Source organism: Dendropsophus ebraccatus, chromosome 8, assembly GCF_027789765.1.
Source record: "Dendropsophus ebraccatus isolate aDenEbr1 chromosome 8, aDenEbr1.pat, whole genome shotgun sequence".
Classification (NCBI taxonomy): domain Eukaryota; kingdom Metazoa; phylum Chordata; class Amphibia; order Anura; family Hylidae; genus Dendropsophus; species Dendropsophus ebraccatus.
Window position 1 is genome coordinate 107,690,425 of NC_091461.1, and position 17,169 is coordinate 107,707,593.

The 17,169-nt window shown below is 43.7% G+C and overlaps 1 protein-coding gene across 3 annotated transcripts in view; it reads left to right on the forward strand.

Moving 5' to 3' along the window:
- The window catches only part of EFCAB7 (EF-hand calcium binding domain 7), a 36,205-nt gene extending 23,750 nt beyond the window's left edge, over positions 1-12,455 (forward strand). For all 3 annotated transcript variants that reach the window (XM_069981369.1, XM_069981370.1, XM_069981372.1), the window contains exons 10-14: positions 3,158-3,291; positions 5,319-5,467; positions 5,824-6,033; positions 8,042-8,149; positions 11,915-12,455. In XM_069981369.1, the coding sequence (XP_069837470.1) occupies positions 3,158-3,291; positions 5,319-5,467; positions 5,824-6,033; positions 8,042-8,149; positions 11,915-11,989 (676 nt within the window). In that variant the 3' untranslated portion in view covers positions 11,990-12,455. The remainder of the gene's footprint in view (positions 1-3,157; positions 3,292-5,318; positions 5,468-5,823; positions 6,034-8,041; positions 8,150-11,914) is intronic.
- The last annotated feature ends 4,714 nt before the right edge of the window (positions 12,456-17,169 follow it).

The window sequence follows — 17,169 nt, forward strand, 5'->3', positions numbered from 1 at the left end:
TCAATCCAATAGAGCATCTTTGGGATGTGGTGGAACGGGAGATTCGCATCATGGATGTGCAGCCGACAAATCTGCGGCAACTGTGTGATGCCATCATGTCAGTATGGACCAAAATCTCTGAGGAAGCTTCCAGCATCTTGTTGTATCTATGCCACCAAGAATTGAGGCAGTTCTGAAGGCAAAAGGCAGTTCTGAAGGCCAACCCGTTACTAACATGGTGTACCTAATAAAGTGGCCGGTGAGTGTATATATATAATGGTATGCTGGGGTGTGTGTGTATATATATATATATATATATAGCTGGGCTGTATATATATAATGGTATGCTGGACTGTATATATAATGGTATGCTGGGCTGTATAGCTATTAGTAGAAAGAAAGTAGGAAGATTTTGATCCCGCTGTATAGAGCTCTAGTGACATCACATCTGGAATACTGTGCCCAGTTCTGGAGACCTCACCTACAAAAAGATATTGATAAATAGAACAGGTCTAAAGACGGCTACAAAAATGGTGGAGGGTGTGAGGCATAAAACATATCAGGAAAGACTTAAGGGTCTAAATCTGTATAGTCTGGAGGAAAGAAGGGAAAGGGGGGACATGGTGGAAACCTTTTATTTTTGCTAACCCTGTATTCAAACATTCTAATATTGGATAGCTATTTACAAATACGATTTCCAACGCTTCAGTAAACTAAAGGGATTTACACAAATTGTGTTAAAAGCGCATGTTACAAACATGATGATCTAAAGGTAATAATGGGGCTGATTGACTAATGTTGTTCTGTCAGAAAATTTTCATTTTTACCAGCCTTTCCCTGTCATTTTCTTGTTTCGCCATATTTGCTAACACCGTGCACCACAAAAATCTCTAAAAACCAACACACCCGTCATTTTGTACTTTTAAAACTAAAAGTGGGCGTGTCCCTTTGAAAACCCGTCATAACCAACATATTTATTATACAAACTTTGTTTTTTTATAACAGGTTTTCCATTCTGAATATCAGCCATTTCTAGTGCAGCCAGATGGCCGGGTTTTAGTTTTGTCATTTGTAAAACCTGCCAGATTTACTAAAGGCAATAGGACACATTAATAAATCTGTCGGTTTGTGAAACTTAACCCCCTGAGGTGTAGGGTTCTTGAGAAACACAATCTTAGTAAATCGGGGCCAATGTGCTTCCTGCCAATGTGTTTTGAGCATAGCTCTTGTTTACCTCTAGGTGGCGCTGGAGGAGAGGTAATTTGCATCCTTTGCTACCATAAAGTATTGCCTGCTGCCAGTCTGTACATGATACAAGTAGACATAAGAAAAGTTATGTGCATTGTTTTTTAAATTATCACTTGAAGAAGCAGTCCACATTTCTTTATTTATCCCCCCTGTTGCACGCTGGTGTATATACTTACCAATGATGATCGGTGTCCATGGCGCAGCTTCAGTACAGTCCTGCAACATTATCCAAATCCCACGGGTGCTCATGTGAGCTCTCCACTGACTGGCCTGCAGCTAAGGAGGTCAGAAGTCAGGGTCTCCAATGCATCTCTATGACAGCGCTCTCATAAAGCTGCATAAAGAAGAGGGGTCAGAAGAGCCGTGTGACATCACCGCGCCGGACTGGAGCAGCGCTGCAGGACTGGAATAAGGCTGCGCGGTGGGACACCGATCATCATTGGTGAGTATATGTGCCACCTGCTGCTAGGGACAAATAAAAAAAATTATGTGGACTGCTTCTTTAAAGGATTATTATGTGCATATACATATGGATTAGATATGAGATTATAGATATCAAACAAGGCAGTTTTGTTGGTTTTTTTAGTGTTATTTATCAAACCATCAAATATATATAGTATATGCACTACAATGTAGCACAGGCTAAAAAAAACGGACAATAAATTACAAATTTTTTCCTTTGTAATGCAGCTTAGGCTGGGTTCACACTACGTTTTTGCAATCTGTTTTTGTGCCTTTGTGTGCATCCGTTTTGATCCTTTTTTTTAACCCTTAGGCGACCCTGGACGTACCCGTACGTCCAGGGCCGCCTCCATGTGTTCAGAGTGGGGCCGCGGGACAGCCTCGCTCTAAACCACTGCGGTCCTGGGTGCTGCTCGTAGCCTGGGACCGTGGCTATTAGCGGGCACAGTCTGATCGCTGTGCCCGCTAATAAAGTAAACGGATGCAGCTGTCAGAGTTGACAGCTGCATCCGATTACTTGAATGCAGCCATCCCTGGTGTCTAGTGGGGTGAATGGAGCAATCCACACATCTTACTGTGTCCGGGGTCAGCGCCGTAATGGCGCTGATCCCGGCTCGGCACTCAATTGCTTCCGGCTGCAGCAGCCGGAAGCAATCAATGTGTCAATCTCCTCAATCTATGCTGCATATTTATGCAGCATAGATCTCAATGAGAGATCAGTGTACTTATACCCCAAAGCTACCGGCCGCATCTGCAGCAGTAATTTTACAAAGGGGAAAAAGATGTTTTATTACATTGCACGAGGTCGGGAGAGGGCTGACAACTAGTCATCTGTGCAGACTAGTCACGGCTCTCTGATTGACAGGCAGAGGCCCGTTAGTGGCTCCCTGCCCAGATGACTAGTTGCCGCCCCTCTACCGACCTTACACGGCATAATAAAACATCTTTTTCCCCTTTGCTGCAACCATGGCTGGTGTGCTCCGCGAGCTGCACAATAGCTCTATACTGTGCTGCTGGGAACCATATCGGCACAATCATGCTGATCGGTTCCCTTTAAGAAGAAAGGAAACTATGGGAGAGATTTATCAAACATGGTGTAAAGTGAAACTGGCTCAGTTGCCCCTAGCAACCAATCAGATTCCACCTTTCATTTTCCAAAGAGTCTGTAAGGAATGAAAGGTGGAATCTGATTGGTTACTAGGGGCAACTGAGCCAGTTTCACCTTACACCATGTTTTATAAATCTCTCCCTATGCATTTCTCTCTAGTGCCACCTATAGGCAGCTACCCTGAAGCAGACATCTTCTCAGTAAAGAACAGAACTGTGCAGAAGTGGCTGATAACAGAAAGCAATAGACAGCACTATAGAAAGAGGATGGACTTTCCCTTTAAGCAGCAGTCTCCTGGAGCTCCCTTTATGGTATCGCAGACTAACGTCTTCCCATCTTCCCCCTCTGCCCACATTTCAGATCGGCTCTGTCAGACGTCTTTGACATCATTGATTTAGACGGGAACGGGTTCCTGAGCCTGGAGGAATATAATTTCTTTGAGTTGCGGAGCAGCGGTGAGAAGTGCGATGACGACGCCTGGGAGGTTTGTAAAGGTGCGCTGCTGTTTTATTTGGTATGTTGCGTGCGTCGTCTCCATCTTGCCAGCAGTTGTCTCCTTTTATATTAATGAAGTCACTTAATACAGTTGTTTAACGGGAAAAAGTGTGTTATTGGGAGATAATTTGGAACAGATTTAAATATGTGGCGCTATCCTGCCGATAATCCAGAGCGTATCACCGGCCGTAAAACCGCCACTAATTCTCAGCCAAACATTTGCATTTTTATGGTTTCTATTAAGAATGCATTAGAACTGAATTACTTTTCTTTTAACCTTTCAGCAAGATGGTGAAAAAAAGCCTCTGGCATAAAGGCCACGCGCGGCTAGCATTTATTATCATATGACCTTAATATCACCCGCTAACAGCCCCGCTCTTTCCTTGGACGTTGTGGAGGAAAACGTAACATCATTTACTTGTTATTAATTCCACCGCTCGTCGGAAGTATGCGGCTAAAATGATGGGAAAGATGCTGGAGATGAGCGGCTGAAATCTATCCGTAGCTTTCACTATCATAAAATATTATCTGTGTAAAAAGAGGCTGCACCAGCAGAATAGTGAATGCAGCTCTGGAGTATAATACAGGATGTAACTCAAGATGAGTACAGGATAAGTAATGTGATGCATGTACACAGTGACCCCACCAGCAGAATAGTGATTACAGCTCTGGAGTATAATACAGGATGTAACTCAGGATCAGTACAGGATCAGTAATGTGATGGATGTACAGGATAAGTAGTGTAATGTACGGTATGTACACAGTGACCCCACCAGCAGAATAGTGAGTGCAGCTCTGGAGTATAATACAGGATGTAACTCAGGATCAGTAATGTAATGTATGTACACAGTGACCCCCCCAGCAGAATAGTGAGTGCAGCTCTGAAGTATAATACAGGATGTAACTCAGGATCAGTACAGGATAAGTAATGTAATGTATGTACACAGTGACCCGACCAGCAGAATAGTGAGTGCAGCTCTGGAGTATAATACAGGATGTAACTCAGGATCAGTACAGGATAAGTAATATAATGTATGTACACAGTGTCCCCACCAGCAGAATAATGAGTGCAGCTCTGGGGTATAATACAGGATGTAACTCAGGATCAGTAATGTAATGTCTGTACACAGTGACACCACCAGCAGAATAGTGGGTGCAGCTCTGCAGCATAAGGCTATGCTCAGACTGCATAAGAGACCGGCTGTTACTGCAGTATCGGCCAGATGATCTTTTCAGCCGCAGAGTTCTGATGCGGGTGCGCCCACATCAGTACTCCCCACTGCACACTATGAAGTGAGCACACCACAGTGTGCACTGACAGGGTTTTCTGTGGCCGCTATTCACTAAATAGCGGGCGCAGAAAACTGTCATGTCAGTTTTCCACAGTGCCACGAGAGATCCCAGACGGAGTGTATACTATGTCTATACACTCCGGATAGGATTCCATAGAAGACAAGGCAACATATCTTTTCGTAAAAAGTACAGCCATTGTTGCCGATTGCAACAATGGCCGTACTATTATGAAAAGATATGTTGTGTGAACCTAGCCTAATACAGGATGTAACTCAGGATCAGTACAGGATAAATAATGTAATGTATGTACACAGTGAGCCCACCAGCAGTATAGTGAGTGCAGCTCTGGAGTATAATACAGGATGTAACTCAGGATCAGTACAGGATATGTAATGTAATGTATGTACACAGTGACCCCACCAGCAGTAAAGTGAGTGCAGCTCTGGAGTATAATACAGGATGTAACTCAGGATCATTACAGGATAAGTAATATATTGTATGTACTCAGTGACTCTGGTTTAATGTAGGTTATAACTATATGGGAGCAGCCATTATATAACAGCCTGTCTCCTTTATGCCACAGTATCTGCAGACCACTCCTTTACCAGAATGCAGGTCACTAACTGCAGCTCTACAACTGTGAAACTATAATTTCCAGCCTTGTAAGAGAGCAGTGTTTGTGATCATAGCCTTCTACTTTCATGTTCATTTATATACATTGTGTTATAAACAGAGAACTTTGAAACAAAGAAGAACGAGTTAACCAGAAAAGGCTTCATGGAGCTCAATCTAATGGAGGCCAATGACCGAGAAGGAGACCCCACTGATCTGTGGTTGACGCTTCAATCCATGGGCTATAACAAAGCATTGGAAATGACAGAGGTGCAGTACTTATGTGCATGTGACCAGGCCTTTAAAGGGGTTATCCAGGATTAGAAAAACACATCTACTTTCTTAGAAAAACAGCACCACCACTGTCCTCAGGCTGTGTGTGGTATTACAATTTACCCTCCATTCATTTCAATGAAACTGGGCTGCAAACCACATTTACATGATTCTCTTATGGGAACTGCCAGTGTAGTGTTATATGGCGGCTATTGACATGAGTGGATGGAGTCCATTAATGACTGGTCTATTCTTCTTATTTCAGATGTCCATAGTCATGCACTCCTCACAGGAGGGGGATCAATTTTATAAGATATATGCGTTATACCAGTGTTATTTTTTTCCCCCACAAGGCCTGTCCTTTTCTCATTGATGTCTATGCTGAGAAGACTAAGCCCAAGCTGAAAGCCGTCAGTCTGGAATCCAGCAGTCGCCTCTTGCAGAAGGTGCTGTGCAAATCGGCCGTTCTCAAAGGGGATGCCAAACCCATGGACGGATGTGAAAACGTCATCGTCTACACCTATAAGAATGACACACGCATCACTTCTGTTATCGAGAATAAGGTGTGTAAAAGCCAATTGATTACCATTGATTTATTCATAGGATTGGGGGCGGGATATCTCGTCTGTTCAGAAAGTGAAGTCACATTCTAGACATGTCGCCATGTGGTTGGAAAACTCCTTTAACCCCTTTCTGCAGTCTAATGTAAAAGTACTTTAAGGACCACTTGTAAATGAGATATATTGATAGACCACAATGCCTGGGTCCGAAAAAAGTCCCAATAGGGCCAGTACCTGGGGCTTGCCTGAATGGACACCTGTTCATACAAGATATACACGGACACAATAAACTGGCATAAATAGCACAGCAACCGCAGGACAGTGTAGCATAGTGAGCAGTGGCTGACTGTTATCTCTGCTACAGGGTGCTGCCCTAATGTCTGTTCCAATGCTAACTTGTATTATATAGACACCAGGGGAGACTTATAGCCCTATTTCATGGAACGATTATCGTTCATAGACTCGCTCCAACGACCGCTCATTAACGAGCAATGATTTTTGTAAGCGAACGATAACACATAATATGAGTGGAAACGTGAACGATATCTGTAGTGTAAGGATTTTTTTGCGGTCGTTACATCGTTACATGGTCGTTTTAAACGTGGGGAAATGTAGGTAGACATTTCAAGAACGACTGAAAGATTTTTTATTCAACAAAAAGATTAGCAAATTATTGTTGAAAGACCAACGATTTTTTTCGACATGTTGAAAAAAAATAGTGAACGACTCAACGACAATTTCGCTGTTGTCGTTCACTCGTTTACAGCTATTCCACAGAACGAATATTGTTAACGAGCGGTCGTTTGAACGATTTTATGAACGATAATCGTTCCAAAAAGTTCCGTGGAATAGGGCCTTTATTATCTACATGCAGTGGGGCTAGCTATATCAAGGGCAGGGCCCTGCAGTTCCCACCACAACCATCGGTGGAAGCAGAGGGGCTGTGTCACCCCTTACTGCTGCCACCCAATAAATAAATGTAAAAATTTTTTTTTTCCTTTAAGCGTATGTACTAATTGGAATAGTGATTCCCCCCCCCACTACCTTGTCGGCGCAGGGTCCATTGTTCAAAATGCCAACCAGGTTTCTTTGTGTGCGCCGACGCGCTCTATACACTGTAGGCAAGCCTGGCGATTCCAGTTTAATGATGTCCCCTACCCTCGGTGGCGCAGTCAGACTTTATTCTGATGGAGGACGGTGCTTAAAAAAAATAGACAGTGCCACTGGGATGTCCTCGCTGGTGCCAACAAGGTAGTTAAAAAAATTAAAAATCACTACCTAACTGGTACATTCACTTTAAAGGGAAATCGACAGCACGGATATGCAAATATCCATGCTGCCAGTTTCCCACAGCTGATCACATGAGCAGTGCGTATATCTCAAAAAAGATCTCCGAGGGCTGGCAGTGTTGCATGCTTTTTGGCCGATGCAGTATCTTCACTCCGCCACCTGTCTCCTCCCGCTGTCACTCATTCTGGAGGAGGCGGGGGCAACAGACGATACTGACGATATTGACGATACTGCATCGGCCAGGAGCAAGGTGGGCACAGGCTACGCTGGGTGGGCGCTGACAGCTTCATAGACACACTGCTGTGACATTGCCAGCCCTGGGTTGAAGATCACTCTTTAGGAAGACAGCGAGGAATGTAAGTACGCACTGCTTGTGTGATCGACTGCGGAGAAAATGACAGCACGGATATATGTATATCACTGCTGACAGTTTCCCTTTAATACAGTTATATTGCAAAGAAAACAATAAAATATAATTTTATTCGCCATTATGCAGCTGTTGCGAAACTACAATTACCATCATGCCTGGATAGCCAAAGAATTTCCAGGCACGACAATTGGGAATTGTACTTTACAGCAACTGGAGGGCCGCAGGTTGTGCACCACTGGGTTAAAGGGCCACATTATTATTGCATTTTAAAATGATATTGTTTGGCCTACTGCCAAGAGTGATACAATGAATCTGTATGACACACAGTGACTTTGCTTTTCTGTCCCCCAGTCTGATAAGAAGATAATGGTGCAGGTAAATACTGATCAGAGCAAGAACTGTACGAGCAGCCGAGGAATGAGCGTGTTTGCTGTAGAAGTGCCAGGAAAATCAACCATGGTAAAGAAACCTGACAATCCTTGTTATCAGTGGTAGAATGCTGGCACAGGCCCCGTCTGCATGTATGGGCAGCCCCTGCTTGCAAAGGGCTGGTCCAGCTACATAATACATTGAATAGAAAAGCCTCAAATGGAATATTGTTCTTACTTATTTAATAACGTGTTATACAAGCTTAATTTAAAGCTGTGCGGGTGTGGGTGTAGAGAGGAGATAGTAGTATTACACTGTACTGTAGAGAGGAGATACTAAACACACACAGCAGTACAGGACATGTAGTATCACACTGTACTGTAGAGAGAAGATACTACACACAGCAGTACAGGTCATGTTATATCACACTGTACTGTAAAAAGAAGATACTAGACACAGCAGTACAGGACATGTAGTATCACACTATACTGTAGAGAGGAGATACTAGAGACACCGCAGTACAGGACGTGTATCACACTGTACTGTAGAGAAGAAATACTAGACACACACAGCAGTACAGGACATGTGACGTCTCAAGGCATTTCGGCCATTCAGCGGCCGAGGTGGGACTGCGCTACGGCCGCTGAATGGCTAAGCTGCCTTGAGACGTCACGTCTCATGCCGCAGCCTACACCAGGAAGCGGCCGTGGGGCGGGTGTAGCGGGCGGCGCGATCCGGGACCCGGCACTGGACCAGGACCCGGCCATAGCTTAAAAATACCCCCGGGCCAGAGTACCCCTTTAAGTTACGATGGTCCAGAAAGGACCATTGTATTTTGAAAATATTGTATCTTGAGGCCATTGTAAGTTGAGGGATTTTTAAACAAGTAAATAACAAATCTAGATAACTTTCTGACACCAATTGATTTGAAAGATCTCCTTTCAGCTGATAACGTATTCCTGATAATTTATAATTACGGTATCAGATTTTGTTGTACATTAGTTTAACTCAGGCCGACTCACCTCTTATTTTGGGGCCTCTTTCTGTTCTCTTTAACTTCTATGAACTGGACTGTGCTAGTCCCTCCCCTCCCCCGTGCTTAACAGATTTAAGTGATTATAACCACATTACATTAAATATTCCCATAATGTTCTGAGAGGCTAGGATCAGGTCAATAGATAGGATTAGGAACTGGGGGGCCCCCCTGTGAAGTCAGCCCTGGAGAGCTTTCTGTACACTGGGGTGAGCTGTTGAGAACACAGAGAAAGAAATTCACCTGGGCTCAGCGATGCGGTGCTCGAATTACTTGCTTTATTTTAGTGATCCATGAAACAACGGAGACAATCAGAACGCTCTCTCAGACCCACGCCGGATTTTCCATTTAAACACTACCGCCCCCAGTGGCCTGAACCTCCGTAGAGAACTTCTGTTATATTACTAATGCAGTGTTTTCATGTTGCCTCTAATATGTATTGCAGTTCAAAGCATCAATACCTTGTTGTGACTTAGCATGTTGTGACTGACATACAGCAGATTCGCATGCATGATGGGATTTTTAGCTATGTTATTGTTTATTAATGGGTGTTTCTTTTATATGTAAACATTTGACGCCATCGCGCTTCTAAGCGTAAGTCGGGTTACCTATTTATACACACCTGCATGGCTAGTCCTTAGCCATGATTAAGGGTACGTGACGTACCGGAAATGCGTTGGCGTGGGTCTGAGAGAGCGTACTGATTGTCTCCGTTGTTTCATTGATCACTAAAATAAAGCAAGTAATTCGAGCACCGCATCGCTGAGCCCAGGTGAATTTCTTTCATTGTTACCTACACGCTGTTGGAGTGGGGGCTCGTGCGGAGCGGTCTGCTGTGCGGTGCTGAGCTGGCTACACTACATGAACTGTTCCTGAGGACACAGAGACACAGATTTACCATTGTAGATCTGCCAGAATTTACTTTGAGTAAAAATCTGCAAGATAAAACATTTTATTTTGTCACATCTCATGTTTTCATTTTTCAAAAGTAGTAGAATAAAATATGTTATATGTTGGGTATTGTAGTAATCGTTCTGACTTGAGGAATAGATAATATGTCAGATTTACCACATGGTGAACTGCGTAAACGTTTTTTTTCTGGTTTACAGCATATTTTATAGAAAAATGAAGAATGAGTGTCATTACAAAGCACAAGTGGTGTGCAAACAGACAGCAGTGACAGGCAGTGACAGCAAGATAAATGATGGCTATTCCTTTGCCGATGGCCATTAGCAGACTTATACTTTTGCAGTTTTCCTTGGAAGCAGAAATGGCACAGAAGCAGAGGCACTGAGCTGCAGCATGCACACCTTCTTCTCCACCTCTTCTTGCCTTGACTAATTGACATACAGGGCTGGTCAGGGAACATATGAGAGGGAAGACATGTGCATGCTGTGGCTCAGCATCACTTCTGTAGCTCTTCAGCTTTCAAGGAAAAATCAGCAAAGACAAAGCCATCTCCCTTTCACCTATCTGCCTGCGTCTGCAGTTCTGTACATGGTACAGACATGACAGATTCCCTTTAAACAGTTTTAGTAATTGTCTGCCATAGTGTTATCCTAGTAACAGCATAAGCCTAAGGGTCCTTTTATGCAGCCCGACATGGGGCCGTGCAAGGACGCAAATGAGCACACGATCAGTGAGATTGCGCTTGTCTGCAGTGCCTTTACATGGCACAATTAATTGAGAGGCCAGGCCACACAAACGATCCTTATATTGTTTGTGTGGCACATGTGCATACACCTATATCCTTGCTGTCAGTTTTCTGATCACACAAGCAGTACATACATAGCTAGTGTGCTGTGTGATCTGGCATCTCGCTCTCCCGCACACCCATCTTGCTGTATCTCCAGGACGCTGCACACATCCTCCGGCTGTCACTCATTTGGGGGAGACGGTCTGAAGATATAGCAGCACAGAGCAGAATGGGAGTGTCAGGAAACAGGATGCCGGGTCACATAGCAGAACACTAGGTATGTATGCACTGCTTTTGTGATCTGGAATTGGACAGCTCCCACTTTACACAGGAAGATGTGCAGCCGATAATAATAAATTGTAAATCCTGCTCTAAAGACACAATCAGCAGAGCTGACCGTGTGTTTTCCTGGTCCTCAGCTGATCGCTGTCACTTTTACATGGGCCGAAGACGCGTTTCTAGCAACACTCCTGACCGATAATCGGCCCATATAAAGGGCCCCATAGTCACCCAGATCACAATGCACCATACAGGAAGATGCCAATACAGTACAAGTGTAAAATAAAAATCCCTTAACTGGATTTAAAAAAAAAAAAAATGCAAAATGTAACTCGGTAAAAAATGAAAAAATTTTACCATGTAAAGAAGGGTCGTCAGAGGAAAAAAAGCAAGTTATGGTCGCCAAAAGCGAATCTCGCTGTCTGATTCTGGCTCTGTTTCTTTGTATATATCAGCTGGTCAGCAGGGGTACCGGATGTTGGGCTCCCATTGATCAGTTATTATTGACCAGTACTAAGAATCGACCATCAGTGTGTTGTGACCAGAAAACCCCTTAATGGTGCGTTCACACCTACAGGATCTGCAGCTGATTTTCTGCAGCAGATTTCATTTAAATAACTGAACACAGCATCAAATCTGCTGCAGATCTGCTGCAGATCCTGTAGGTGTGAACGCACCCTTAAGAAGACTTTTGTTAGATAGCCTTTATTATATTTTGCATGTTTCCCCCATCATGCATCAGGATGGAGCACAAATTTCATATTCTCTCTGGTGACATGACCCTGACATCACACCGGGCAATGAGAATAAAACAGCACGGACTTATATGTTCTCTTTCCATCTGCAGGTATCTCAGCATGTCATGGCTGTCAACGAGAAGCAGGAGTGGGTATATAACTGTGTGCAGAGTGTCCTCTCGTGAACCCTACCCACAGATGGAAGCTGCTACTTTAATTTGGATTTTATTTTATGAGAAGAAATTTTTTTATTTTATTTTTACTACAAACATTTTCGCTCAATAAGAAAGTGCCAAAAATCACTAATTTAGTGTTATGTGTATTATGTAAGGATCGCACTGGCTGCTTAACATTTACCTCCAGATTCTACTCTGGACAATTCCAAGGGTCCCTTGGCAATAAGATAATCACAGTATTCTACAGGGACCGCCCAATGATCAAATATAATCTGTGAGGAAACCTGGCTGTAAGTATTCAGTTTCCCTGCAGCGCCACCACGGGGGAAACAAGGTATTACACAGTCATCATTATACATATATGTATATAATATGTGTATATATATATATATATATATATATATATATATATATATATATATATATATATATATATTCACGTTCTATTGTGTCCTGCTCACTTCTGTTTATACACTACAGCCATTATCTAGGAACTGTGTGATTAAACATAATAAAATAATATTGTGCATCTAGTATGAATTCAACCTCTTTGTTGTCTATTTGGTGCCGGGGCAGTTGTGACAAACCCGTATACTATAGTGTTTTTAGTAAATACTCCACTTTATAGTTAGTATTCTTTATAAGGATCCTAAAAAAAACCAACCTTTTAAATAAATACCATTGATGTTTGTATACTGAGCCTATTGCATGGCTGTATGATGGATCACTAGATTGTTCCTGTGGCCCTTTGCTTTGCTCAGCCATTGGCCACAGGTCACCTGTTACACAGGGAGATGTGAACCGGACAGTCAATCATTTTGAAGCATGTCCAAATTGAGCTTTTGGCTGATCAATGGCCGTATTACACAGAGTAATATCAGCCCATTTGGCCCATGTAAGCCCTTAGGGCCTTTACACTCTGTAACTATAAAGTTAAGATTTGGAACACATTAGCCAACAAGCAGCTACACCAAGTTCAGCTCCTTACTAGGGGTCTGTGATGAGGCAGCTTCTTTAAAGTAGTCTTTCCCAGTTATATAAAATTCCGATAAATGTAGCAGAAAAGTCGAGTTTACATAGTACGTTCTGGACTTTTTTTCCCCGCATTTTTAGGTTATGACTTTTTTTAGCTGTTTCACAGCCGTTTTTTTTACGTCTGTCATTTTGGTGTCAAAACCTGTTCATTTTATGCAAGTTACCGCTGTCCAAAATGACGTCCTCGAAACGGCCAAAAAAAGATGTGTGAACATAGGCTAATTTTAGTTTATTTTCAAACATTTTTATTGAAAGTTTTGGCATTTTGATAAAGATAAGCATAAAGACTTATTATATTTTACATCCTTTGGTAAATTTCGGCCATTGTGTTTTGAAGCTGAGGGTATGTGCGCACTATGGAATTCTCATAGATAATTTGCCCGCGGATTCCGGCGCTAATCCCGGCGCTACCGCTTCACTCTCCGCCCGTTTCTTAGGCTTTATTCTATGGTCAGGCAGATTCTTCCATCCGCCCAAAGAATGGACATGTTAAATCTTTGGGCGGACGGCGGAGCGCACAGACATTAGCGGTGGAATTGGGGCAAGTTACCAGTGAGAATTCCTTAGTGCACACATACCCTTAGGGAGAAAAGGTGCCACAAATCCAGGCTTAGAAAAGCACAACAGCACAACTCTTCTCCTCTTTGGGTGTGGGGTGTATTGCAGTTTAGTTCTATTGAAGTAAATGGAGCTGAATTGTAATACCACACACAACCTGAGGACAGGGGCCGTGCTTATTTTGCAAGAAAGTAGCTGTGTATTTTCTGATTCTGGATAATCCCTTTTAAGCAACAAGAAGAAAGTATTCAGGGAAACTTTCATTGTAGTATAAAGTACCAGGGTCAAAATCCTAGAAGCAAAAGACAGAAATAAATCTTGTATACAGATATGATCAGAGAAGTGTGAGATGTCCTCCTCCGGAACACGAGTGACAGGTTATGTGTAATAATCTTTATAGGAAATACTATCCCTGATAGAGTCAAAGGGAAATTGGAGAGCCGTGCATTTAAACATGGAGGACATTGCTGTGAATCCCCACTGCGGGCAGTCTGCAGCAGAGATCCATGGCAGACTATGTCATGCAGTTGTATCAGGTATCGAAATAGTGATTGCAGAAAGAGCCACGTAGAAAAAAGCCTGTGGATCAATCCCAAGCATACTTATTCTGATGTCAGAATCTATCCATTTACTTAACGGGGTACTCCAGAGAAAAAATGTTTTTTAATCAACAGGTGTCAGAAAGGTATACAGATTTTTAAATTACTTCTATTTAAAAAAAAATCTTACTCTGTACTTATCAGCTGCTGTATGTCCTGCTGGAAGTGGTGTATCCTTTCCAGTCTGACACAGTGCTCTCTGCTGCCACCTCTGTCCGTGTCGGGAACTGTCCAGAGCAGCAGCAAATCCCCATAGTAAATATCTCCTGCTCTGCACAGCCTGGACACTTCCTGGCATGGACAAAGAGCACTGTGTCAGAATTAAAAAATACACCACTTCCTGAAGGACATACAGCAGCTGATAAGTACTGGAAGCCTTAAGATTCTTAAATAGAAATAATATAGAAATATTGATAAGTTTCTGACACCCATTGAGACGACCAGAGCCATCTCAGGCAATTGCCAAACAAATCCATGGAGTTGCATGCTATCTTGTGGACTGCAGCGGTCACTTAATAGTTAAACTGAATCAGTAGTGCTCCGTGTAACCTAGGTCTAACAAGGTGGTAATGTGTCTCAGATCCGTGCTGTAATACAGAGGTCACTCATTAGGATTCACAGGGTGGGAAACTTTGGGTTAAACCCATATTATTTGTGTAACCTTCTGTAAGGGCACAGCCGTCAGGGCCGCTGCTATTTTTGCCTGTGGTGACCCCTGCTCTCTGTATGTAATCGTATCCTCTCCGATAAATGTCAGCTGTGCAATAGAATTTGACTAGATCAGGGAGATGCCCCGGCCTTGCACGTTTCTACAGTCCATTGAGATTATCTATAAATCACATATATCACCGGGCGGCGCAGTTCAATTATTTGTGCAGGTAACAGTCTCATTATTCTGCTGCGCCAAAAAGGTCATGAAAATCCTTGCGGAGCAAGTGCGAAGTGTCGGACATCATAGGTTATTCAGCTGCACCATGAACAAAGGGGGGACTGCACGGATAGTATGGGACATAGGTATTTGCGCTGTGCTAGGATGGACGTTTAGTCTGTATTTCCACATCGTAGACTATGGGTCTCCAAACTGCGGCCCTCCAGCTGTTGCAACACCACGATTCCCATCATGCCCGGGCAGCTAAAGCTTTAGATTTAGCTGTCCAGGCATAATGGGAAATGTAGTATTGCACCAGCTGGTGGGATGAAGTTTGAAAACCCATGTCATAGGGGCCTATTCCACGGAGCGATAATCGGTCCTATTATTGCTCCGTGGAATAGAGACAACGATCGGCTGATTGTTTATCGTGGGGCACCGACTGCGCATCGCTGCGTGGAATAACGATGCGCGGCGGGCGACCGACGATTTCACAAGCACCATACTTTACCTAAACATGTTGCAGGTCTTCTCCTGCGCTCCTTCTTCCTCCCGGTCCCGTGCGTTGCAGCAGCTTCGGTTCGGCCTGTCTTAGCTAACAGCCGTGGTCAGTGATTGGCTGGCGGTCTGTCAGCTCAGAAAGGCCGCACTGAAGCTGCTGCTGCGTGGGGGACCGGGAGGAAGAAGGAGCGCAGGAGAAGCCCTGCAACATGTTTAGGTAAAGTATGGTGTTTAGACAAGGGCTGCAAGGACATCTGTAACGATGTCCCTGCAGCCCTCGCTTAACAATTATCGGGCTGTGTAATAGGCCCAGTAAACAAGCGCCGATCTAGCAGCGCTCATTTACATTATTGATCAGGCCCCCATCGGCCTGTGGAATAGGACACATAGACTAATGGACATCAGCTTTCCCTTTCCTTCTCCATCTGGCCCAGACCGCCAGGACAATTTCTTCAAGCCACAACTTATCTCAGCAAAACCTACATCTTAGGCTCTTTGCACTTTTTCAGAACTCTTCTTATCATTCCATGATCTAAAGGATCCTAAACAGTAATAGTTCTGCCACTTGGTGTCACACATAGTTAAGTGGTTGGTGGGGTGGAGTAGGTCAGTTCCCCAACATGTAGTTTCCTCTAATAAGACTGCATTCACACACATATCTGTACAGTCCCCCTGCTCCCCGCATCTTATCACAGATGCTTCCCGGGCTGGGGGGGGGGGATTCCGTTACAGGCATTCCACGTCCGTGTTCTGTACGGAACGTGTGAATGCAGCCTAAGGGTACGTTCACACTTAACGGATCCGCAGCAGATTTCATTTAATTAACTGAACACAGCATCAAATCTGCACCATCAAATCTGCTGCAGATCTGCTGCAGATCCTGTAGGTGTGAACGCATCCTAAGTGTTCTGCCTCTCCTAGATCTGTCTGTGGGTTTATAATGGACTTTCTAGCATTTTCTCATTTGTCAGCGGATCGCTGCTCTTTTTACTCAGACCAGCTAGCAGGAATAAGCATTCCTCGGAAACCTACTGTAAGGGTGCGTTCACACCTACAGGATCTGCAGCAGATTTGATGCTGTGTTCAGTTATTTAAATGAAATCTGCTGCAGAAAATCAGCTGCAGATCCTGTAGGTGTGAACGCACCATAAAAGCGTTATTATAGTCAGTATCGGAGTGAGGGGCTTAATTTCCAATACTGAACATTCCATATGGGGAGTGTACCGTAGTTGCCTACATTTGGAATTTTTTTCCAGGGACACTTCAACAACGAGGGTTGTGGATTATTATGGGTGTGGTTTGTGGGGGTAAGGCCCATTGTGGGCGTGGTTTGCAAGGAATATGACATGTAATGAGTGGGTTTTTGCAAAAGTGTACCTATATTGCTTTTACTGAATGGACCTTACAGTTAGGAGATTACAAAGGGAGCATTACAGACCCCAGTATCAGGCCCTCGGCATATTACAAAAACCCCAGTATCAGGTCGCCAGTATATTACAGACCCCAGTATAAGATCCCCAGCACATTACAGACCCCAGTATCAGGTCCCCAGGATATTACAGACCCCAGTATCAGATCCCCAGCATATGACACACCCCAGTATTAGATCCCCAGCATATGACACACCC